At 39.2% G+C, this 25718-nt stretch overlaps 1 protein-coding gene across 1 annotated transcript; it reads left to right on the top strand.

The window, feature by feature from the left end:
• The first annotated feature begins 256 nt into the window (after nucleotides 1-256).
• Nucleotides 257-24676, top strand: DLAT (dihydrolipoamide S-acetyltransferase). The gene is made up of 14 exons (XM_082843780.1): nucleotides 257-641; nucleotides 1074-1175; nucleotides 1875-1999; nucleotides 2145-2298; nucleotides 4986-5112; nucleotides 7172-7359; nucleotides 8475-8628; nucleotides 14447-14514; nucleotides 15934-16026; nucleotides 16389-16496; nucleotides 17061-17176; nucleotides 21136-21298; nucleotides 22297-22433; nucleotides 22972-24676. The coding sequence occupies exons 1-14, from the start codon at nucleotides 363-365 to the stop codon at nucleotides 23099-23101; spliced, it is 1944 nt and encodes a 647-aa protein (XP_082699906.1). The 5' UTR covers nucleotides 257-362; the 3' UTR covers nucleotides 23102-24676.
• Nucleotides 24677-25718: the final 1042 nt, after the last annotated feature.

Here is a 25718-nt window from a genome sequence, read left to right as displayed (position 1 = left end):
CGTGCCCTACACATCGCTTAGGTGAAGTCCTCCTCTGATGCGGCCACCGCTGCTAGCCCACCACCTGCCACTCCTCTCCACGTCTAATTCTTCCAGACTCGGCGTGCGGAAGCTCCGCTGGAACGCCCCTGCCACTCGTGGCTCCACAGTACCCGCCCTGGGCCACCCTTTTCCCCGACACCCGGGAGAAAGACCGTACGTTCTACACGTTTCTGGTCCACGGAGGGTGTAAGGCGAATCTTTGGAGCCCGTTTTACGACAACTTGCGGCCGCGCGGTGCGGCTGACGGCAACGACGCGCTGCTCTTGGAGAGGTCACTTCGGAGACGGCGCTGGCTTTGGGGTGTGGGGGTCAGCGGCGGTATGTGGCGCGTCTGTGCGCGACAGGCCCAGAATGCAGCCCCAAGGGCAGGATTTGGGGCTCGGTGGACGGCCTTGCGAGAGGAGCCGGGAGCTCGGTGCGTGACCCCGCAGGCTGGCTCGGCTCCGGCTCGTTGTTGCAGCAGGACCACAGGGTATGGCAGGCTCCGGGCACTCTGCGGCTGGAGGCCCAGCTCCTGGGCCACACCGCGGAATCGCGTCTTGCTGCAGCTTTGGGGATCTCCTAGGCGCCGCTGGTATAGCCTCCCCCCGCATCAGAAGGTGAGCCCCATACCTGCCCTTCGCGGGACCCCGTTGTCCTTCATGGGATCCTTCCTCAGAGGCCTCAGTCAGTGATCCTCCATTCCCCTCCAAGTATACTGTCAGTGTCCTTTCTCCATTACCCGGCTTTGCTGTAGCTCTTGAGCTTCCTTCTCCTGACCTATTCCATTGAAGAGCGCCAAACCTGGGGCGGTATGTGGAACGTCTGCTGAGTACATGCTGTGAGACCCACGCAGGCCTGTGGAGCAGGAAGCCTGTCCTTCTGGTGGAGAGCTTCTGGTGGCAGGAACCCCCTTTATATCCCCAGTGCCCACTGTGTGTTGGGACTCAAACTCTTTGCGTTAAATTGTAGTGACTTGAGTGAAGCGTTAAACCAGAATGAGAGTTAGGTAGCTCTTTGTAAATTTCGTATTTCTCCTTTGTCTTCTCCAGGTTCCATTGCCCTCTCTTTCCCCCACAATGCAGGCAGGCACCATAGCCCGCTGGGAGAAAAAGGAAGGGGAAAAAATCAATGAGGGTGAATTAATTGCAGAGGTAAGTTGTTTTAAAATATGGAAATGAGTTAGAAGGGACCGGCTTAGCTAAACTGAGCATTAACTTCCTGAGTGAGTAGTTATCCCTTTTGCTTAAGGAACTTAGATGTTTTTTACAACTTGGTATTAGAGAAGGTTGGTTAGCTAAATAAGTTAGCAGCAGCTAGCCAAACTGATTTTTAGCTAAGATATTTTTAATAGTAATTCTTTCAGACCTGTGATAGAGGCTTTATTTTCTCGTGACTGTTGAACTGTATGATTTTTTTAAAATTGAAGTATAGTTGATTTACAATGTTTAACTTCTGCTGTACAGCAAAATGATTCAGTTATACATATATATACATTTTTAAAAAATATTCTTTTCCATTATGGTTTGTCATGGGAAACTGAATAAAGTTCCCTTGTTGGACCTTGTTGTTATCCGTTCTATGTAATAGTTTGCATCTGCTAACCCCGAACTCCCACTCCATTCCCCTCCCGCCCCACAACCACAAGTCTGTTCTCTGTGTCTGTGAGTCCGTTTCCGTTCTGTAGATAAGTTCATTTGTGTCATATTTTAGATTCCACATATAAGTGATAGCATGTGGTATTTTTCTTTTTCTTTCTGACTTACTGCACTTTGAACTGTATGATTTTAGACACAAGCTAATAAACTTCATACTGGCAGCAGAAGTCTAAGCTCCGGCTTTTGTGTTAAAAGGTTGAAACTGATAAAGCTACTGTTGGATTTGAGAGCCTGGAGGAGTGTTACATGGCAAAGATACTTGTTGCTGAAGGTACCAGAGATGTTCCAATTGGAGCAATCATCTGTATCACAGTTGAAAAGTGAGTAGTACCATGGCAATCTGTGGAACTTAGATGCTCAAGTGGAGTATTTTAACCCAGAATTGAGAAGTTAGTTAAAGGCTTCTAAGACTACTGAATCCACTTTATAACCCCCTTATACTTATGCATTCTTTCTCTTCCTTAGACCTGAAGATATTGAGGCCTTTAAAAATTATACACTGGACTCTTCAGCAGCACCTACCCCACAAGCAGCCCCAGCACCAACCCCTGCTGCCGCTGCTCCGTCACCTGCGCCTCCCGCTCAGGCTCCTGGTAGCTCATATCCTCCTCACATGCAGGTGAGGCTCAGCCTCTGGGTGTTTGCTCTAGAAAATTTATTATTCATTTATTATTTTTATAGGTGGCTCTCACATCCTGGGAACTGGCATTAAATATGGCTAGTTTTTGTCATTTGAAAGTAAATAGAGGTTTAAACATGCAAATTGACAACTTTTATTCCTGGTGGTGATTTCCAGGTGTGTGAACTTGGCTAGTTCTTTTAACCTTTCACAGCCTCAGTGTAGCAGATAGGATAATGTTTGGTACTTCTCATTCAAGAACATCTTGTTAGATTTTGAGGATGATTTGTACTTATACTACTCCCTGTATAAATAAGAGTTTTTAGTAGGCCCCAAGTACTGTCTGTTGAATGAAAGTTCCCAATTGGTGTTTTTCCTTGACATGTGGTATTCTGTTTTCTAAGAGTAAGTGAAGTAGTCCAGTAGTATTAATAAAAGACTGAACTAAAATAAAGAATAAGTGTCAAATAGACATATATAATAACATTGCAGCAAAGCTGAAGGTGGTAAATATAGTCACTGTTGATTCTATTAACTAAATCAGTTTCTAAGAAGCTAATTAGTTTATTAGATATTAAGATTATCCCATCTATATTTGTGTTTCAGATACTGGAAATGGATAAAAGCCAGCTGCACTTTTTCTAAAGGATTAAGACTAGAACTTTCCTTCACTTAGTTTATTTGTAGAAATTTTTGTATAGGAATAATTTTCTCCTTTGGACATCATGTTCTATTCCATGGTCTTTTTTTTTTCTATAAATTTATTTATTTATTTATTTATGGCTGCATTGGGTCTTTGTTGCTGTGCATGGGCTTTCTCTAGTTGTGGCGAGGGGAGGCTACTCTTCGTTGAGGTGTGCAGGTTTCTCATTGTGTTGGCTTCTCTTGTTGCGGGCCCTGGAGTGCGTGGGCTTCAGTAGTTGTGGCACATGGACTCAGTAGTTGTGACTCGCGGGGGTCTAGAGCACAGACTCAGTAGTTGTGGCGCACGGGCTTAGTTGCTTCGCGGCATGTGGGATCTTCCCGGACCAGGGCTCGAACCCATGTCTCCTGCATTGGCAGGCGGATTCTTAACCACTGCGCCACCAGGGAAGTCCTCCATGGTCTTTTATTAACATTCACTCATTATAAAGTTTTGCCTGGTGGTCAGTTCACGCATTTATCTCATCCTGTTCTGCAAATTCTGTCTCACTACACAAGACAGTACGTTTCCCTATAATTTATGTCTGGCTTTTTGTGAAAGTTTTAGGGTTCTGTCTTAATTATCCTTTAAGATACAGTATAGAGATTATTGGATCCACTAATTTTTAAGAAGTAGATGAAGATGAGGGACTTCCCTAGTGGTCCAGTGGTTAAGACTCCACGCTCCCAATGCAGGGGGCCCGGGTTCGGTCTCTGGTCAGGGAACTAAAAAAAGATTCTGCAGGTTGTAATGAAGATCCTGCATGCAGCTACGAAGGTCCCAAGTGCCGCAGCTAAGACCCGGTGTTGGTAGGTAGGTAGGTAGATAGATAAGATAGATAATTCTGACCAAGAAAAACATTTTAAAAATTTTCTAATTAGAGTTCTAAGTTTTGTTTTACTCCCCCCCTCACCTTCCTGAGACATCATCAATTGAAATGATTTTTCTCTCAGCATAATCCTGTTGTTAATTAGAAGGCTTCCCTGGTGGTGCACTGGTTGAGAGTCCGCCTGCTGATGCAGGGGACTCAGGTTTGTGCCCCGGTCTGGGAAGATCCCACATGCTGCAGAGCGGCTGGGCCTGTGAGTCATGGCCGCTGAGCCTGCGCATCCGGAGCCTGTGCTCCACAACGGGAGAGGCCACAGTGGTGAGAGGGCTGCGTGCCGCAAAAAACAAAACAAAACAAAACAAAAAAATCCTAAAAGATAGCAAAGAAAACCCATAATGAGTAAGCATCCAAATTCAGTGGACATACAAGCCATATAAATAAGAAAGCAATTTTAAATTTAGATCAGCCAATCTGATGTTTAGATTTTACTGGGGTGGAAGTGACTATTGTAAGAGCAGTTTGTTCATTTGTTCATTCATTCATTCATTTTTTTTTTGCCGCACCGTGTGGCATGTGGGATCTTAGTTTCCCGACCAGGGGATCGAACTCGTGCCCCCTGCATCGGGAGTGCAGAATCTTAACCACTGGACCGCCAGGGAAGTCCCAAACAGTTCTTAATAAGAGTTTTTTTTATCTTGAAAAAATATCTGGGAAGTTTGGGAGAAATTCAGTTTCCCCTGAGTGAAGAGATAGATGCCAATACAGCACACAGTAAAATTTTAGTGGAAAGTCTGGACTAAGGTCATTCTGTGAAAGTGAAAAACTGTAGCTTAATCTAAGTGTTAAGAAAGACAAAAAGATGTTCTGTGCTTAGATATTTATTGAGGAATTAATTTTTAGTAAGAACTCTTTCCCATCTGCCCATTGTTTTTACGTTTGGAGGGTGGAAAAGTATTTCGAAGGTGGGTCAGAGTATCGCTGGTACAATAAAAGCTTGAGATTTGAAAGATTCATGTGTAGGGACACTTGAGGCAGTGGGCTTTTACTGCTGTGGGGGCATGGGAATTTGGATGGTCACAGTCACTATCATTCCATAAAACTGTTCACTGGCCTGAGTTCCACTGTGTCCACAGCTTCCTAGTATTACACAGTAATAAAATGTGTTTGTTTCTACAGGTGCTTCTTCCTGCCCTCTCTCCCACCATGACCATGGGCACAGTTCAGAGATGGGAAAAAAAAGTGGGTGAGAAGCTAAGTGAAGGAGATTTATTGGCAGAGATAGAGACTGACAAGGCCACTATAGGTGAGATTTCTTCAGCTCTTAATGGTTGAGGCACTGAGTTTTCCAATGAGGGAAGAGGATTGCCGTCCTATCCTATAATGAGTGAGTGATAACATGAAAAATTTTAATTCTTGGGATTCATTTCCTGGAACAGAATATTTCATAACAAAAGTGTGCATAGTTGGATTTGTCAGTACCATACTGTAGTCTCATTGGATCAAGGATATGTCAGCTTAGGGATTATTTTTAGGCCAGAGTTTGCTTATTTATTAGCCTTATCATTGTCTAAACTGGGCAAGGGGGAAAAAAGAAGAAACAGGGGAAAATAACGTCAAAGGCAGGAAAATACCAAAGAATTTCAGATGACTTTGAGGGAAGACTTGAAAGCAGGGCTTAGATTGTTTTCATAGTTTGAGAATGAGTGATGGAATGTATGTATTACCTGTTCAGATATCATATCACATTTCCTTTTATTCCCTCTCTGATTTATTTTTATGCTTAGAACAAAACCCATATAGATAATCATATTTGTCATACCATGTATAGATATTTGTATTCTCTTTTTTTTTTTTTTTTTGCGGTACGCGGGCCTCTCGCTGTTGTGGCCTCTCCAGTTGCGGAGCACAGGCTCCGGACGCGGAGGCTCAGCGGCCATGGCTCATGGGCCCAGCCGCTCTGTGGCATGTGGGATCTTCCCAGACCGGGGCATGAACCCACGTCCCCTGCATCAGCAGGCGGACTCTCAACCACTGCGACACCAGGGAAGCCCTAGATATTTGTAGATAAATGTATTTCCTGTCCAGTTCTCAGAGATGCGGTAGGAGATTCTGGGCATCCTCTGCAGTGGTTGTTTTCAGATTTTGTTATTCAAACCCTTGATGGCACGTTGAGGCAAAGGAGAACTTAAGGAGCAGCACTCTACTGTTCTGTGCCCGCTGCCCCACTTCCACCAGGACACCTCCTTTTTATCTTTCTGCATATTGCGCTTCCTCCCATAAGATTTTATTAGAAGAAAGGATTCTGTTTGTTGAAAAGAGAGAAACAAACAAAAAAACCCTGGCAAAAATAGATCTGCTTTGCATTTTAACTTGAATACCAGTGTTGCTGTAGAGACTAGTATTCTAAAGACTCTGGTCACTAGAGAAGTATTACCTTGGTCAAACTCTTTAAACTCTATTGTGGCCTTGGAGTCTTTTCTTTTTATACATGTCTTGTATATTAATTCTCAACTAGGATATGGAAGGATTCATCAAAGATGTGTTTGTCAGGGAGAGGCACAACGCCACAGAAAGCCAAGATCTGGAAGGCAAAAGTTGTCCTCTCCAATGGGTTCTTTTAGTTTTACTTTCGGAACTCTTCATATTTGAGTTCCTTGTAAGAAGAGCATAGCTGGGAATTCCCTGGCAGTCCAGTGGTTAGGACTCCATGCTTTCACTCCCGAGGGCCTTAGTTCAATCCCTGGTGGGGGAACTAAGATCCCGCAAGCCGTGTGGCCAGAAAAAGAAAAGAAAAGCAGTAGCTGAATAAAGTCAACAGAATCTCTAGTTATGCTGTATTTCTTCATAATGAAATAGTTGGTGTAATACCAAGCACGACCTCTCAAAAAGTTCCAAAGATGCTTTTAGGGGTGTAATCCCATGTCAGTATCAACTATAGTAGGTCTTTTAATTTAACCATGTGGTTCTGATCTTTAGCAGTACAACTGATGCCATCTTGGAGTCTTATGGGTCTGCAAGGGGCTGCCCCTGGGGATGTTTTAAAGAAAACGTTCAGAACTAACCACTGTGTAATCTCTTATAGTTTTATTTAACAGATATTTATTTAGTATTTACTTTGTGCCAGGTACTGTTTCTAAGTACTTGGAAAATGTTCACTTAATTTTTGTAATATCCCCGTGAGGTAGGTACTATTGTCATTCCCATTTTGTAGGTAAAGAGGCTGAGACACAGAGAGGCTAAATAGCTTGCAAAAGGTTATATAGCTACTTTGAAGAAGAACCTTTTACTTAAAACTGTGCTTTGAGTTTGGTAGGATAGTGGAGTCCTTTAAGTTCCATAATGGTTTTTTCTTTCTATTTAAGGTTTTGAAGTACAGGAAGAAGGTTACCTAGCAAAAATCCTGATCCCTGAAGGTACAAGAGACGTCCCTCTAGGAACCCCACTCTGTATCATTGTAGAAAAAGAGGCAGATATACCAGCATTTGCTGACTATCGGCCAACTGAAGTAACTGATTTAAAACCACCAGCACCACCACCTACCCCATCCCCGGTAGGTATGCTTCTAGAATTGAGGGAACACTTAAACCTTATTCATCTCTAAATTAAGGGATTAAAGTAGATGATATTCTAGGTTCCTTCCAGCTCTAAGATTCTATGAATAAGGAAGGAGATAGTTAACATTTGTGGAGACCTACACAGTGTGTGGCACTGCACCATTCACATAATGGTCAATAGTTTGATTTGTATAGCTTTTTTTTTTTTCCTGGTGTCTTGAGTCCTGCTGAGAACAAAGCTGAGGTGACATGTTCTTTTTCTGCTTTAGGTATATATATATATATATATATATATATATATATATATATATGTATATACACACACATACATACATACATACATGGAAGGTAAGGCTTTGTCACCCATTTTCTGTAGAATTTATAGTTTTTGTCATTGTCAATCCTCTTGGTATTAACATATAGTAGGTCAAGCTTATATTTGTAATACATTGGAACCTTCACGTAAATGGCTTATTTTGCATAGAATTTAGTTTGTCTCTATGCACTGTATACTATATACCTGTAACATGAGCTTGTATGAATTCCAGGCATCAGTAACGCTATAATGAAGCTTCTGCAGGTGTAGAATCATGTGAGTTTAGATGAGGTACACAGTTCTGTCAGAGAAAACTTGATTTCTGACTGCCGTACATATATGGGGAGCTGGCAAGTAGTTGTAGTGGTTTATTTTTTAATGTGTTTCAACATGGAACCTTCCAGAATAATTTATTATTTTGGAATTAGGTTAAGTAAAAACAAAAGCCATGTAGGTGATATAAGAGAATGAGAATAAAGAAGGGACAAGTGATTAAAGTGAAGAAAGGCTATAAGGATGTTATATACTGGTTACCAAAATTAAATTCCATGCCTCTCTTTGTTAATCATGGAGTTAGAGAATTTGACTTTGTTCTGTCTTTGACATAAAATAATGTTATTCTATTCATATTGCTGTATTATGTTGGTTAAGCAGGAAAAATGTGCATTTGATATTTGGAAAAAAGATGAAAGTTATTTAATTAAAATAGGTTTGACTAAATAAACTATAAATTCTTAAATCTTTCAGACCAATCTTTGCAGTGGTGAATTAACAATCTGTAACTTTTTTCAAAAGGCAGCCCCTGTTCCTCCAACTCCCCAACCTGTAGCCCCTACACCTTCAGCCACCCGCCCAGCTACTCCTGCTGGACCAAAGGGAAGGTTGTTTGTTAGCCCTCTTGCAAAGAAGCTGGCAACAGAGAAAGGGATTGACCTTACACAAGTAAAAGGTAAGTCTGTTTCTATGGAGTGGGGTTTTACTAAAATTTAGTAGAGTTTCTTCCTTAGGACCAGAGGGTACAACTGTATATAGTCATCTTATCTGCGATAGTCGGGGGAAGGATGAGGGAGGGAAATATCTCCTTTGGTGCCACCACAGAGTAGGAAAATTTACTGTGCTTTGTTTAGTCTGTCTAAGATCTACCTATATAATTTAGATCTTTTTTTCCTTCCCTGTTAACGGGAACTGCTTAATTGTTGGTGAAAGTATGATGTGTTTGTTCAGCAGAGTTGGGTTATGGTACTTGATTGTATAATAAGAAATCTGTATTAGTGCCAGGCTGATTGAATGTAGTAATACACAGAACAAAACATGAAGTTGGGGTGATTTGAAGTGACTTAAAATAATAAAGTTCATACAAAACTGAACTAATGCCCCTTGAGGGCAAAGGAAAATGTCTTACCTATCTTTTCCTCCCCAGAGAGATAGTGTAGCTTAGTGATAAGAGCATGGGGTCTTGAATCAGACCATCTAGGGTTTAATCCTGGCTTTATCATTTTCTGTGTAATATGTCTTTTGATGAATTACTTTAATCCATCTGTTTTTCCATCTGTAAAACTAGATAATAGTTTACATTAAAACAGGTGAAGTGCTTAGAACAGTATCTAGAATGTAATAAGTACTCAGTACATATTAGTTTTGTTCACATTATTACTATTATTGGCTGGCATTTAAATGTTTTAAGCTAAAATTTAATGTAAGGTAATTAATATACTTTGGAAAAGGGGGGAAATTACTATTCCTGGAACATGGTTTGATGGCTAATACTATGTGCTGGTCTTTTAATTACCAGATTTAATTTGCATAACATTTATTGAAGTAAGAATTATCGTTTCCCATTTTTTTATTGTCCAGCTATGAGCACTCATCAGTGGTTATCATCTGTCTGCAAACTATTGTTTTTATGGTTAGAAAGCAAGCCAATCCCCAAAGGCACAAGAATAGAATGTTATCGCTGTTTTACTTCAGAGGATTCTTGTAATATTGGAAGACCCTTTTTTCACCTTAATATTATTTCACTAGTGTATTGCCATTCTTTATGTACATGTGATTAGAATCAGGGACAGCAATTTAAATTGGAATACATTTTAAGGGGAGGAGAGACTAGGTTAATAATTATATCTGAAGAATTTAGACAAGTAAACAAGGACCATTTATTAGATATTTAGCAATACTGACTGCCTTAGGAGAGATTTAAGTGGAAAAATCTCAATATTCTTATCATGCAGTTAGAGTTAAGTGATTCATTTATTTAGACAAATATTCATTGAGTATTGTTTATGTATCCAACACTTGTTCATAAGACAGACAAGATTCCAGTTTCAGATGCTCATATTACCAACAATAAAGAATTAAATGGACAGGGAGTTATAGCATAGTAGTTAAGAGTATTGGCTTTGGAGCTGGAGTGCTTGGATTTAAAACCCAGCTCTGTCGAACACTAGGTGTGTTACCTTTTGTGTCTCAGTTTCTTCATTTGTATATAAAAATAATAACTTATAGCTTGTTGGGATTAAATAAGTTAATAAACAGTGCCCGTACATAGAAAGCATTAGCTATGATGGTAGCATTAGCTATGATGATAATAACTTATTAAATAAGATGATTTGAATGCTAAGAAAGAAATAAACCAAGTGATATACTAGTGAGTAACAGGGTGAATATATGTGTAGTCATGACTGCTTTTGGACGGGGTGGTTGGAGAAGGTCTTTTTGATGAGGTGACATTTGATCTGACCTGAAAGATGAGTCAGCTATGAGCCAACCATGTGAAGAACTGGAGGAAAACCATTTTGGGCAAAGACCAGCTTGAAGTGGAAAGAGCTTGGCATGTTTGAGGAACAGAAAGGAGGCCAGTGTTAATGGAGCATAGTGAGCAAATGATCTAGTGGTAGGAGATGAGGTCGGAAAGAAACTCAGGGGCGAGAACATAAAGGATTTTACAGGTTATGATAGTATTTGAATTTTATTTAAAGTACAGTAGGAAGCCATTGAAAGATTAATATGAGGAAGTGGCATAAAATGATTTATATTTTTAAAAGATCATTTTGGCTGCTCTGTGCAAATGGATTAAATGAAAGCCAAGGCACCTGTTAAGATGCTGTTGCTGGAGCTGATGATGGTGGCTTACACAAGGGTGGTGAGAGTAGAAATGAAAAGAAATAGACAGCTTCAACATACACTTCTGCCATAGAATCAACAGAACTTAGTCAGGGATTGGATATGGGGACTCGACAACAGCAACTTCAAAAGAAATGCGCAGTGGACGCTGGTCTGGACAGCTTGAAAAATGAAAAGTGGATGAAGAAGTGGAGATAACATTGTGGACAACTTATTCAAGAACATTTGCTGTGAAGGAAGGCATAGAAATAGAAATGTAGCTTTTGGGAGCATTTGGGCTCAAGAGAGAGCTTTTGAAAATGAGTGATAGTAGAACAGGTCTAGTGTAGAGTTTCTCAGCTGTGGCACTGTTGACATTTTTGACCAGGTAATTCTTTGTTGGCAGGGTGGCAGCTGGTGTCCTGTGCATTGTAGCATGTTTAGCAACATCCTTGGCTTTTACCTGCTACATGGTAGTAGCATACCCCACTTGGGACAACCAAAAATATTTTCAAACATTGCCAGATGCCCCCTTGGGGGCAAAATTGCCCTGGCTGAGAACCAGTGGTCTAATAGAAAGGGATAAATTGGTGATGTAGAAAAGGAGAAAGAGCAGAATAATTTGGCAAGGTACAAAGTTTTTGAGAATGTAAGAGGGGATGGGATTGGTTTGGGGTAGGAATTAGGACAGTTTGTCTACTTTTATAGGAGAGAAGAGAATATGGGGTAGGTTTATAGGTTTGTTGGTAGCAGATGAGGAGAGTACCTCTCTGGTTCCTGCTATTTGATCAGTAACATATAAAGGGAGGGGGTAGTTCCCTGGTGGTCTGGCGGTTAGGATTCGGTGCTTTCACTGCTGTGGCCTGGGTTCAGTCCGGGTTAGGGAACTGAGATCCCACACGCAGCCAAAAAAATTTAAAAAGTATAAGGTGAGGGGATCTGCTGGAGAGTTAGTGTGGGAAGGTCTGAGATTAGAGAGATTGTGAAATAGTGTTCTCAGAGACAGGGAAAGTGAATTCAAGGGAAACAATTTAATTTCTGGATAGTTTTGTGTGTCTATTTTAGTTTTGTGCCTCTGAATTTATAGTACAGTCATTCAGCTAGGTGTGTACTTTTCCCCCCAGCAATATTAAGCTACTCTGGTGCTGGCACTGAGAAGGCATATGTTTTAGAGTTTGACCAGGGAGTGATTATAACAGTGATCCATAGAGTGTACGCTGGGTAAGGAGGAAGTGAAGACAGGAGGCTTGACAACATGATGAGAGCAGAGGAATTAGTGGAGTGGAAGAAATTTTGCATTAGGGGGAGTAAGTGGCCTGAAATAAGTGAGCTGAGAGGATCAGTGGTTGGTGTTTTATGACACCACCTCTGATACTAAATGTAATTTTCTTTCCACACCAGCAATCAGTTCTCTACACCACGTGAGTATCCAACAATTCAATCCTATTCTGACACTCTCCAGAGTTAGCATCAGACTCCACACGTTTTTGTTTTTGTTTTATTTATTTTTGGCTGCGTTGGGTCTTCGTTGCTGCATACAGGCTTTCCCTAGTTGTGGCGAGCGGGGGTTACTCTTCGTTGTGGTGTGCGGGCTTCTCATTGCGGCAGCTTCTCTTGTTGCAGAGCACAGGCTCTAGGCACGTGGGCTTCAGTAGTTGTGGCTCGCGGGCTGTAGAGCGCAGGCTCAGTAGTTGTGGCGCACAGGCTTAGTTGCTCCATGGCATGTGGGATCTTCCTGGACCAGGGCTCGAACCCGTGTCCCCTGCATTGGCAGGCGGATTCTTAACTGCTGCGCCACCAGGGAAGTTCCGAGACGCCACAGGTTTAAAGGCTCAGTCCCACAAGTCTGCCCCCACTTGAGATGCCAGTCCTGAGGATCACCCATACTTCTGACACACTGGCTATAAACCAGGAATTCCCAAGACCCCCTCCTCGGGTTTGATAATTCACTAGAATGACTCACAGAACTCAGGAAAGCACATTATTTACTATTGCCTGTTTATTATAAAGGATACAACTCAGAACAGTCAAATAGAAGAGATGCATGAGACAAAGTATGGGGAGTGGGGGTTGGTGCTGAGCTTCTGTGCCTCTCTGGGAGAACCCCCCCACCCCCGGCACATTAATGTGTTCACCAACCCAGAAGCTCTCCAAATCTTGTTGTTCAAGAGTTTTATTTTTATAGGGGTCAATTATTATTTTTATAGGCATCGTTGATTGTATCATTGGCCATTGGTTATTGAACTCAATCTCCAGTCCCACCCCTACCCCTTTCCCCCAGGGACAGATTGCTTACCAAATTTGACCAAAATGTAATCATTTGGGGAGAAACTGTTCTGAAAGCCTAAACCCTGATATTCAGAGTTTGATTTGTCTCAGAGCTACCCATATTATGGTTTATATTTCTTTGATGCAGAGCATTTTCACATCACTGTCCCATTTTATCCTCACAGCATTCCCATGAGTAGGGGCTGGTATGATAATCTGTCCTACAGATGAGACTAAAGACCAGATAAGATTAAGTGACCACAGTCATCTGTCTAGTTTATGTTTGACAACAACCCTACGTTTTTCACTCCTAGTCTAGTGTTCTTCCCTTTATACCATATTGCTTTATGATGGTCTGTTGTGCCTTCTTAGGGAGAAAGACAAAAGAATTTCAAAGATTTCAGCTAACTCCTAATAGGAAATTCTTATAGGTGGATGAAGCTTAGTATAAGGCAGGTGGTACTGCAGTTCCTCATCTTGAGGGGCTGCAGTGTCCAGATCAGCCTTGATTGTAAGGGGAGGTTATGGTTTCTGTCTTTTATAAGGAAGGGAATCTAATAGGCATACTGCTGCCTCTGTTCTAGAGCTCCTGGTGAGGATAAACACAATCCTAGCCAACTCAGTTTTCATAATGAAGGAAAGGAGTTGGGATGAACTGCACACAACGAGAATCCTTTTAAAAGTCTGCCTTGGGGGAAGATGAATCAATTTGACCAAATATTTTCTAGAAGTGGGCCAGTGTAAAAGGTATTTTAATAACTAAATTCTGAATCTCCTTAGAATTAAGGTTCAGGATTATCTACTTAGGTGTAATGTTAAACCTAAGAGGTTGTGGATGGGAGGAGGAAAGAAATTGAATGAAAGTAAAATTAAGCCTGTTGAGGGAACTTTGAAGATCTTTCTTCATGTGTAACATGGCACCTTTTTCCTTCATAATCTCTAACACAAGCCAATATAGCGCCTTGGCTACTGTGAGAAAGCTGTGAATGATGGAGACCACATATAGAACGAATGGTTCTAAAGATGAGATCATTGCATTTGAGAGTTATTCATGCTATTTCAGGGTAAAAACAGTTGACTTGCCTGATTTGTCCAAAATAATTGTTATCATATCTGTCGAGTCTGTAGCAAGGGAATTGTTTATGAGCAAATGAATGTAGAACCCAAATGAGATATATTCCAGGATTTCAAAAAGGGTGTTTTGGAGCTAACGGAGAGGAGGGCAACAAAAGGTGTTATTTTTAGGGAAAAGTTTAAGGGGCATGATTAAGGCAGTGGCCCCTTTAGAGGGTCTTTGTTAGAGAACCTTTAGGAACTTGCACTTCAGGATCACAGTGCTGATCTCCTTGAGGAATTAGCGGTACGCTGTCATGTGTGTGGTATTCCTGTGTCTCTTCCAGGGACGGGACCAGACGGCAGAATCATCAAGAAGGACGTCGACTCCTTTGTGCCTACTAGAACTGCTCCTGTGAGTTATATTTCGCTTCCTAAATTTTGGTTGCAGTTTGTCCCTGCAGAGTGCTTTGTCCAGCCTGTTAGACCCTTGCATACATTATTTATGAGTGAAATAGCTTAATCAGAACTGTGTTTCTTTTGTCTAATTTCACTGGCTAGTAATAAGTACATATGAATGTGCTGTTATTCATACACAAAAGCAAAGATGATATACCACATTGAAATCCACTCCAAGTTGTTTTTGTTCTTTTTTGAGTAGTGATACTAAATTTTTCCTAACTTATCATCTTATTCAGGCCCTATTTTTTATTTTTTTATTTTTTTTATTTTTTTTGGCGGTACGCGAGCCTCTCACTGTTGTGGCCTCTCCCGTTGCGGAGCACAGGATCCGGACGCGCAGGCTCAGCGGCCATGGCTCACGAGCCTAGCCGCTCCGCGGCATGTGGTATCTTCCCAGACTGGGGCACGAACCCGTGTCCCCCGCATCAGCAGGTGCACTCTCAACCACTGCGCCACCAGGGAAGCCCCAGGCCCTATTTTTTAAAGCATGCTTGCAAGTTGGTTGGCTAGTGTTTGAGTTTTATGTAGTTAATTAGTTCACAGGGGGATTAAATCCACATAGCCAACTCCGTTTGATCAGTAAAGGTGCTAAAATAATCAACTATAAGTAAGGAAAATGATTTAGTTATTTAGATGTTTGCTTTAAAATAAAAGATTTGTCTTTCTTTTTTTAAAATAAATTTATTTATTTATTTTTGGTTGCGTTGGGTTTTTGTTGCTGCGTGTGGCGTTTCTCTAGTTGTTGTGAGCAGGGACTACTCTTCGTTGCGGTGCATGGGCTTCTCTTGCTGTGGAGCATGGGCTCTAGGCGTGCGGGCTTCAGTAGTTGTGGCTCGTGGGCTCAGTATTTGTGGCTCACGGGCTCTAGAGCACAGGCTCAGTAGTTGTGGTGCACAGGCTTAGTTGCTCCACGGCATGTGGGATCTTCCTAGACCAGGGCTCGAACCCGTGTCCCCTGCATTGACAGGAGGATTCTTAACCACTGTGCCACCAGGGAAGCCCCTGTCATTGTTTTTTCTTAACAGTATTCAGGAAAATACATTACTTTCTTTGTATTTATCTCTTAATCTTTTCAATTTAGGAATGCTTTGATTGCTTTTCTTGAAGAAAGTTTTGTGAAAACAAAATTATTTTGATATAAACTAGTCATAGAAACATTTAAAACATGATTACCCAATTCTAAGTATGAAAATTAGAAACAAAACTCTTAAACAAGCACAGTCCAAATCGGAGTTCCTTTTGCTCCCTTGGGATAGAAATAGCTGTTTTCCTATAAACCATTTAATTTTCACTTTGCCATCTGTAAAAGAGTCACTAACAGTTGTTCACAGTTGCTTATGCTAAGACTAAGAACTTTTTTACCTCCTTCTAGACTCCAGCAGCTGCTGTGTCTCCCCCGAGTCCAGGAGTGGCGCCGGTTCCTACAGGTGTCTTCACAGATATCCCAATCAGCAACATTCGCCGAGTAAGAGTATTACCATAACTTTTCGACCCAAAGCTGTTGGGGACATCTTTACTCTGATTGTTCAGTTGCATCCACAGTTTGAAACACTAAGAAGAGACTTTTTTAAAATTGGGAACCTTAGATGATTCATTTAATAGGTGTTTGGTTTGGCCAATAGAATTCTTGGGATACACAAACACTGTGTTCTGATTAAATACTATTGGAAGGGGCTAAGTTATGGTGCAGTCCTCCATCTTCCAGTTCTAATAATGCTTGAGGTAAGCATTACCAGGGAGCAAGGTAAAGGGGCAAACAGAGCCCTGAATGAGATGAGGTCTCATTTCAACTCAAGATAATTGATTTTTGAATCTCTTTGATTTTAGGTTATTGCACAGCGGTTAATGCAATCTAAGCAAACCATACCTCATTATTACCTTTCTGTTGATGTAAATATGGGAGAAGTTTTATTGGTACGGAAAGAACTTAATAAGGTAAAAGGTCTGGAAATTCTACCTTCATAAATTCTAAAAATCTTGTTTTCCCTCACTGAATATTTACATTTTTGCTCATATATTGTATTTTGTTACAAATGCCAATTGATAATGGAAAAATGGATGTCATCTTAATTTTAACTGACAGAGAGTATCCTGGAGAATTTTCATTTTCTAACCCTTGATTAAAGTTTATGATTAAAGTCGACTTTGCTATGGATCCATTTTAGCCTAACATAGTCACTATGATCCTATGAGACTACTTGAGTCTCTTCTGGTAGGAAATAGTATGTTTACTTTGTGTTTATAGTTAGTACCAAGCACCTACTTAGTGTTTAGTTACTTAGTAACTTATGGGATGCAGCTAAAGCAGTGCTTAGCAGGAAATGTACAGGTGTAATGGTCTACATTAAAATAGATGAAGAAAACCAACTTTTGGTTTCTTTTCATCCTTTCCACCTCAGGACATAGGTATATCCACCCCCTCCCACCTTCTCAAGATTATATAGTTTCAGTCTTTGAGAAGAGAATTTAAGAAACTACTATGGTTTCTTGTCTTTGCAGATGTTAGAAGGGAGAAGCAAAATTTCTGTCAATGACTTCATTATAAAAGCTTCAGCTTTGGCATGTTTAAAAGTTCCTGAAGCAAATTCTTCTTGGCTGGACACAGTTATAAGACAGTAAGTATAACACTTCTGGGGAAGGTATATATATATACATATATATCCATCAGCAGTGTTTTGTGGGCTGTCTCACGTATAACTAGGAGTATAGGGAGTAAGGAGAAGCAGAAGATGGAGGGGAGATAGCTTCCACAGGCAAGACAATTTGAAAACAACATAAAGCTATTTCTGAGATAATGCCAAATTTAGTTAGTAAAGACTACAGGTTCTTTGAGTTCAGAAAAGGGAGATAAGTGTACAAATATGTATAATTAAGTTGATAATGACTCTCACAAAGCAGGATTGAAATGGTTTTGTTCACCAATGAGTTCTGCTAAACTTTAGTGGGGGCAAAATTGAAAACAAAACCAAAAAAACAGTATTTGTTAATATTATGGTAGCATGTGACTGGCATGGTGCTCTTGGTGTCTTTCACATGTTGTCTCATTTAATCCTTATGACCACGTTATGAGTTAGGTGGTTTTACACATTTTCTAGATGAAGAAACTGAGGCTCAGTAAGTTGAGTTACTCGCTGAGTTAATATGTTAGTAGGTAGCAGAACTGTGATTGGAACCAGGATTCTGACTCAGCCTAGGTTTTTTCTACTATGTAGATGCTTTTATATTATTAATTTAAAATTTTTTACAATAATAGTATGTATATTAGAATATTAATTCGTGGCTTATGGTGACCTGCTCAACCTTTAATCTGAGGTCCACTCCCAAGAGGCAAACACAGCCTTTAAATTGTTATTTCTTTTGGTATTTACTTTCCTATTTCTAAACATTTTTCTGTTGCCTTTCATAAATTTTTCATTTCATTTACTTTATCAACTGACGTCCTATTAAAGAAGGTTAAGATTTAGCTTTGTTCTACCCTCTCTACAAACACACACACACACACAACCCATCATCCTACCAAATTGATTGTAGCACAAATTTTGGACAAATCAGTATTCAGTGTTAATATCTTTATGACTGTGAAAAATAGTTTATGACTAAGGAAGTATAGTATACCATGAATACCGACCTGATTTTAATGATTGCCTAAGAGGGGCTAATTTTTAACTTACTCATCATGAAATCTTTCTGAAACTCCCCAAGAGAACTCTAAACGTGTTTCACAGGACTGAAAAATGGTTTACTGATTCTAATTTTTTCCTTGGTCACCCCACTCTTAGAGAACATTTGAGGGTCTTACTATATTTTTAGAGACTATATTAGCTTTCTGGGGCTGCCATGACAAATTACCACAAAATTTGTGGCTTAACAAAAATTTATTCTCTCCTAGTTCTGAAGGTCAGAAGTGTGCAATCAAGGTGTCGGCAGGACTGTGCTCCCTCCCCAGGCTCTCGGGTGGACTCTTGCTTGCATTCTCCAGTTCTGGCGGCTCCAGGCATACCTTGGCTTGTGGCTGCACAGCTCCAACTTCACATGGCCTTCATGTGTCTATGTCTTCTCTTCTGTCTCTTACAAGGACACTTGGCATTGGATTTAGGGCCCACCCAGATAATCTAGGGTGGTCTCATCTCAAGAACTTAATTACATCTGCGAAGACCTTTTTACTAAATAAGGTCACATTAGTAGATTCTGGGATTAAGACATAGACATATCTTTTAGAGCATGGTTATGAACATTTGAGGACAGTTCTTTGTGTTGAGATATGTTTTCACTTCTCTTGGGTAGACTCCTTGGAGTGGAATTACTGGGTCATAGGGTAAATTTATGTTTAATCTTTTAGGAATATCTGAAGGAAACACTACGTAGATGAAAGGATGGACATTGCAGGGCAAGTTCTGTAAATTATTTATTAATCCTTACCAGATGCCCTTCAATTTGTTCGTCCAGCTATTCAACAAATATTTATTGAACATATACTGTTTGCTGGATTTAGTGGTGAACAAGATAGGAAACACCATCCCTACTGTCTTAGGAGGAAGATTATTGAAAAAATAATATTGTAATGACAAGGTAATTTAATTAAGAAAGAAGTGTTTGCTGTTTGATACCTTGGCCAGAGCCCAGCTACGGTAGTTGCTAAGTGTCACACACTGTATTATTAGAGCAGGTCCCTGTGTTTGCAAGTGACAAAAGCCTGCTGCCTCTGGCGAGCTTGGGCACACTGGGGGGTATGGTCCCCATAATCTCCAAAGAGCTGGAGTTCTTCCTTCATGTGAAGTTTTAACTTTTTCTTTTTTTTTTAAATTGAAGTATAGTTGATTTACAATATTATATTAGTTTTAGGTGTATGGCATAGTGATTCAGTATTTTTGCAGATTATACTCCATTATAAGTTATTACAAGATAATGGCTGTAATTCCCTGTGCTATACAATATATCTTTGTTGATTATCTGTTTTATACATGGTAGTTTGTATCTGTTAATGCCATACCCCTAATTTGTCACTCCCCCCTTCCCTCTGTCCTTTGGTAACCACTAGTTTGTTTTCTGTATTGTATCTGTGAGTTTGTTTCTGTTTTGCACGTGCATCCATTTGTATTATTTTTTACATTCCGCATATAAGATACACAGTATTTGTCTTTTTTTGATTTATTTCACTAAGCATAATATTCTCTAAGTCTGTCCACATGGCTGCAGATAGCAGAATTTCTTTCTTTTTTATGGATGAGTAATATTCATGTGTGTGTGTGGGTACTTGGGTTGCTTCCATGTCTTCTTTTTTGGCCATGCATGCAGGATCTTCCCCAACCAGGGAGCCACCCTGAGCCCCCTGCAGTGGAAGCTTGGAGTCTTAACCACTGGACTGCTAGGGAAGTCCCTTCTTCCATGTCTTTAATTAGTATGTTCATTTTTTCCAGATATATTCCCAGGATTGGAATTACTGGATCATATAGTAGTTCTATTTTTAGTTTTCTAAGGAACTTCCATACTCTTTTTCCACAGTGGTTGCACCAATTTGTTGATACATTCTCACCAACAGTATACAAGGGTTCCCTTTTCTCCATATCCTCACCAGCATTTGTTAACTTTTTCTTTATTGCAGATCACTTTAGCAGGGGCCCTTACATAGACGACCCCTAAGGAGACTCTGATACAATTCAGGAGTTTGGGAACTTGGTTGGGGGGGGAAAGTCATTCTTTTCTACTAACCTTTAACTGAAATTTAGCATTTCCTCCCATTATAAATATAAAGAACAAATCAAAGAGGTATTAATAGTACTTGTGCTGATGACCAAATAAAAATCAAGTTACTTTCGTATCACATTGTAGTTATTGCGGATATCTTAAAATATATTTTTTTCTTATCACTACTTCAAAAGTATAGCCATAATTAGACCTGCTGCAAGATTATTGAGTTAATACAGAAGTGCATATATCACAATTTTGTTTTTTGAATAGTTTGATAACTGAATTTCAATATAGTTTGTTTTGGGGGAAGTTTTTCTGGTAATTTGTGTATTTTGTTTTCTGTGTTTAAAAAATATATATATTCTGAGAAGGAACCCAAATGCAAATGTGCCCCATGGCGTAGAAAGGATTAAGAATCCTACTTTTATGTTTTGAGACAACACCACCACCCTACCACATGAGTACTTCTGTTTCTCCCGCCATGGAGTCCTTTCCCTTCACTCTTCCGTTCATCTGCTCAAGTTCTGCTTGCAGACTCAGCTCCAGCCAGTCCATTTCGTTTCAAAATCTAAGGAGTTCTTTTTAATTCTCACCGATGCTGAACCTTTTTTCCCCACCTGTACCCATGGTGTTAGTCAAGGCAGATGAGGGGTAGTTAGTGAGTACGTGTGAAACCAACCTACTGACATATCTCTCATTCATTTTTTAAAAATGCAGGTCTAAGGGAGGCCACAGCAAAATTTAAAAACCAGGAAAGAGCTCTCCCTGGCTGAAAAGTAGCACAAACTGAAGTAAATACCACTATTCTTGGGTAACCTAAAACAAACTCTTAATTAAACATTGTTGATGATTATTGAGGTTTACTTTTCTTTTTCTTTTTAAATAGAAATCACGTTGTTGATATCAGTGTTGCAGTCAGTACCCCTGCAGGACTCATCACACCTATTGTATTTAACGCACACATAAAAGGACTGGAAACTATTGCTAATGATGTTGTTTCTTTAGCAACCAAAGCACGAGAGGGTAAACTACAACCACAGGAGTTCCAGGTAAGGTATTAATTATTTATCTTCTGAATGTTATTATGTTATTTTAATGAATTATGTTATTTTAAAATTTGGTATTATGTTTCTATTGCATTTTCTGCCTTTTGATTCTGCCTTGTGTTCTCACTGACACAAGGTCTTGAAAATAAAGAAAAATTGAGTAACCTATCAAAAGCTGAAAATAACACATTTTCAAGTAGTGTGCAAAAGCCACACAACTGACTTTCGTTCATATTGCTATAGTTGTATGTTTTCAGTAAAGTGTATTCCATTCATTCCTTTTTTCCTTTCGGCTTTATTTATGTATAATTAGCAAATAGGAATTGTAATATTTAAGGTGTACAACTTGATGTTTTGATATATGTATACACTGTGAAGTGATCATGACAAGCTAATTATCCATCCCCTCATATATTTACCATTTTCCTTTTCTTTTTTATGGTAGTTGAATCCTTTTTTAAAATTCATTTTATTGAAGTATAGTTGATTTACACTGTTGTGTGAATTTCTACTGTACAGCAGAGTGATTCAGTTATACATGTATATACATTCTTTTTCATATCCTTTTCCATTATGGTTTATCACAGGATATTGAATATAGTTCCCTGTGCTATACAGTAGGACCTTGTTGTTTATCCATTCTATAATATATAATAGTTTGCATCTACTAATCCCAAACTCCCAATCCATCCCTTCCCCACCCTCTCTCCCCACTTGACAACCAAAAGTATGTTCTCCCTGTCTGTGAGTCTTGCTTATGTTTCGTAGAGAAGTTCATTTGTGTCATATTTTAGATTCCGCATATAAGTGATATCATATGGTATTTGTCTTTCTCTAACTTACTTCACTTGGTATGATAATCTCTAGGTCCAATCCATGTTGCTGAGAGTCCTTAAAGTAAAATATTATCTTAAGGTCTTTTCACAAAACATTTGTCATTTTTTTCTAATTTATGTTGACAAGCAGTTACCATGATCTGTTTTTAATCTTTTTTTCTTTAGGGTGGCACTTTTACGATCTCAAATTTAGGAATGTTTGGAATTAAGAACTTTTCTGCTATTATTAACCCACCTCAAGCATGTATTTTGGCAATTGGTGCTTCAGAGGATAGACTGGTTCCAGCAGATAATGAAAAAGGGTAAGTGCCAAAATGGAGAGGGAGTTGTAAACTCACTTTCATTACAATATACCTGTTTTTGAGTCTCAGTTTTTATAATTATTGCCATGGCATATCGGAGCTTCAGTCAACAACTCTTCTTGTTTTACTGTTTGAGATGGGAAGTCTTGTTTACTCTAGGTCAGGGGTCAGCATACTTTTTTCTTAAAGAGCCAGTTAGTAAATTATTTTATGCTTTCTGGGTCATACGGTGGCTATTGCAAATACTCTGCCATTGTGGTGTAAAAGGAGGCATAGGCAATACATAAATGTATTCCAGTAAACCTGTGGGATTTGGTCTGAGGGCTGTTGTTTGCGGACCTGTATCCTCTAGATGGCTGTTTGGTCTGTTTCTTCAAACTGTTAATTTGAGCTAGAGGTGTACAGCCCATGAAGAATAGGTGGAAAATAATGTTACCTGGTTGGGATTATAAGTTAGGTGTTGTCATTTGGGCTGGTTACTAGCTAAAATCTAGTGATTGCTTTCAGAATTCCTAATAATGTTTTTATCTTTTTCTAGATTTGATGTGGCTAGCATGATGTCTGTTACACTCAGTTGCGATCATCGGGTTGTGGATGGAGCAGTTGGAGCCCAGTGGCTTGCTGAGTTTAGAAAGTTCCTTGAAAAACCTATCACCATGTTGTTATAATTAACCCAAGAATTTCTAGACTTTCCCAGGTCACACTGGTTCATTCTTACCAAGATATAAATATGTTATTAAACGGTGGTTCTCTTTTTATTTTAAGGTTGACCAGTTACTTTTGAGTCTGTCCAGATAAGTTATTTGTAATGGGCATTACTGAATTTTTTAAAATGCCAATTACATCCAAATATTGTGCACATTTAATCAATACCAAATTTTAAGCTATATACTCCTAGTCAAGGGGCATGTGGCCTAGCCCTTTGGTCATAAGGACTTCCACTGGGAAATGTAGAGGTAGAATTGTGGTTCCCTATCGAGACAGGCACATAAAAGTAACCTTGATGAGATCTTGAGGTTTTGAAATTTAATTACCTCAAATGTTTTGTTTAGATTTGAGAAAAAGAGAAGTCGGGAAAATTAGTTCTCTTGGAGAAACGGTTTGAATTGAAGCTTGATTTTGGAACATAAACCTAATTTAAAATTTTCTGTTACATAATCTCAGTTTATCATGGATGGGAAGCATAGAGAACTTCAAGGAAAATAAGTGAAATTTTAAAAGTCAACATTTTCTTAGAACTGTTCCACCAGCTGTTCTTTGTTTATTTTTCTATGAATTCAGAAATGGTTGTTTTCCCCTCTTGAGATGAAGATATAAATATGAGCCAGCTACTTGGTATAAGTGAGAATTTGTGTGGGTATCTATTTAAACAATTGAAATGTGTCATTCTGAGAGCAGAATTCTATAATTACCTCCAAATAAAAGAATATGCTTATAGAATTTAACAGAGTAAAGTTGTGAAAGTAGAATTTTTCCTCCAAAATTAACTGGTGGTTACTTGCAAATGAACTTAATTACCAGGATTTATTACTTAAATAACTTTGAAAAGCTATATCAAGTAACTATGGAATTAAGTGTGCATATGTAAACTATGTTTCCTAGTGAGATATGTGCCAAAGTCCATTTATCACCAGGTTCTATCTGAAAAGAAGAGGGGAGAGATACGCTGGTGAACAGTTTGGAGTGATAAAAGATGATGACCAAAACGAAGTGGTTAGTTCTACTTGGATAAAGTGAAAAATGTTAAATGTGTACAAAAAAAGTGTTCTGTGTTTTTCCACCCCAGTGTTGTCTCGTGTAAAATAAGAAAGCCCTAAAATCCTATCGGAGAGAAAAAAATTATTTAGGTTGTTTGCTACCTTATCAACCTAAATTTGTTTTTTCCATTTTGTTACGATTTGCCTTTCTTTGTGGGGGGTGGATGGTGTTGATATTCAGGATAATAAAATTGAATTAGAAACATCACAATTCTAGACTTTCTACTGAATTGATGTGTTTTAATAAATACTTGGAATTGTAATATGTGGAGCTGTTCCCTGAAATTTAGGTCTTTCAATGTTGAATCTATTTCTAAATGTTCGTTATTTTATGGTGCACAAGTGACACTCCAAATATTCCAGAAATATTTTCCTTGCTGTATTATTATGAAAACAATTCAATACATTAATCTGATTTTTCAGTAATTAGTAATTTTAGCTTGAACTGAAGATTATGCAGAAGGAACAAACTTATGACAAGGGACCATCACCAGTATGAGCCATATCTGGTTCAAATACATGAAACTTCAAAGATAACTCATTCTTTGCTAATGTTTATGGCTCTATTGTTCCCTTGAGAGAAAAATAAAAAGTTGCATTCTAATAAAAATTGTTCTGAGTTAAAAATTAATCTGAGCTATAATCTAAATCTGGATTCAGTCTAGTTTGCTTACTAGAACTGAATGAACAAAAGTTAGAAATAGTGCTTTGGTTCAAATTAGATTGTTTAAAAATTAAACTATATGATTTCAATGTTTCTGGTCTAATATTTTTGATCTGTGGGTAATTATTTCTCACATTAGATTATTTAAGACCAGGAACAGCTGTGTACGTGGTAAGCTGTACACAGAAACATTTTGAGTTTATAGAATTGGTAAAATAAGGACTGAGTTTAGGAGCATATAACCTAACGCTTTAGGCTTAAGGAGCTCTCTTGTTGGGGGGTGGCACATAGCAAGATGGAAGTGTGGTCTGGCTCTGTTAGGTACTTCCATTCCCGAGGTTTGTGAGTGAAGTTAAAATATCCCAAGGCATGGTCTACAAGAGGAGTTGACCAGTGCAAGAGATAATAGGAATGTGCTGTAAGGAATACTTATCCCCCAGTAACGCGTGAACTCTGGAATACATGGGAAAATAATCACTGCTGATTACCGATCTCTAACACCAAGTTTACAGAAAAATCTGGTATCTAAATCAAGGCTAATTCATGTCCATCTCAAAGTTTTCAGTTTTGAAGAAGAAAAATCTTGGTAAGATTCCAATTTAAACTACTCCACAGTTCATCACTAGTTAATGCTCTTCCTGGACAAAGTTTTGCTTTTTGTAGGGAGGGTGAGGTGGAGATGTTAGAATGTAAGTGAAAGTATTTTGGAAAATAACTAGGATGTAAATTTACCATTTTAACATTAAGCATGTTAGATCTTGTACTCATTTTATTAGTAAGTATCCAATTATATAGCTGCTGACATAAGTAACACCTAAGTGCGAGAGTGCAAGAGTAGAGTCAGCCAGTTCAATATAGTTAGGT

This window comes from Leucopleurus acutus (assembly GCF_964270905.1).
Source record: "Leucopleurus acutus genome assembly, chromosome: 8".
NCBI lineage: Eukaryota > Metazoa > Chordata > Mammalia > Artiodactyla > Delphinidae > Leucopleurus > Leucopleurus acutus.
Note: the sequence above shows the minus strand (reverse complement) of the source record. Positions and strands in the feature narration are given on the sequence as shown.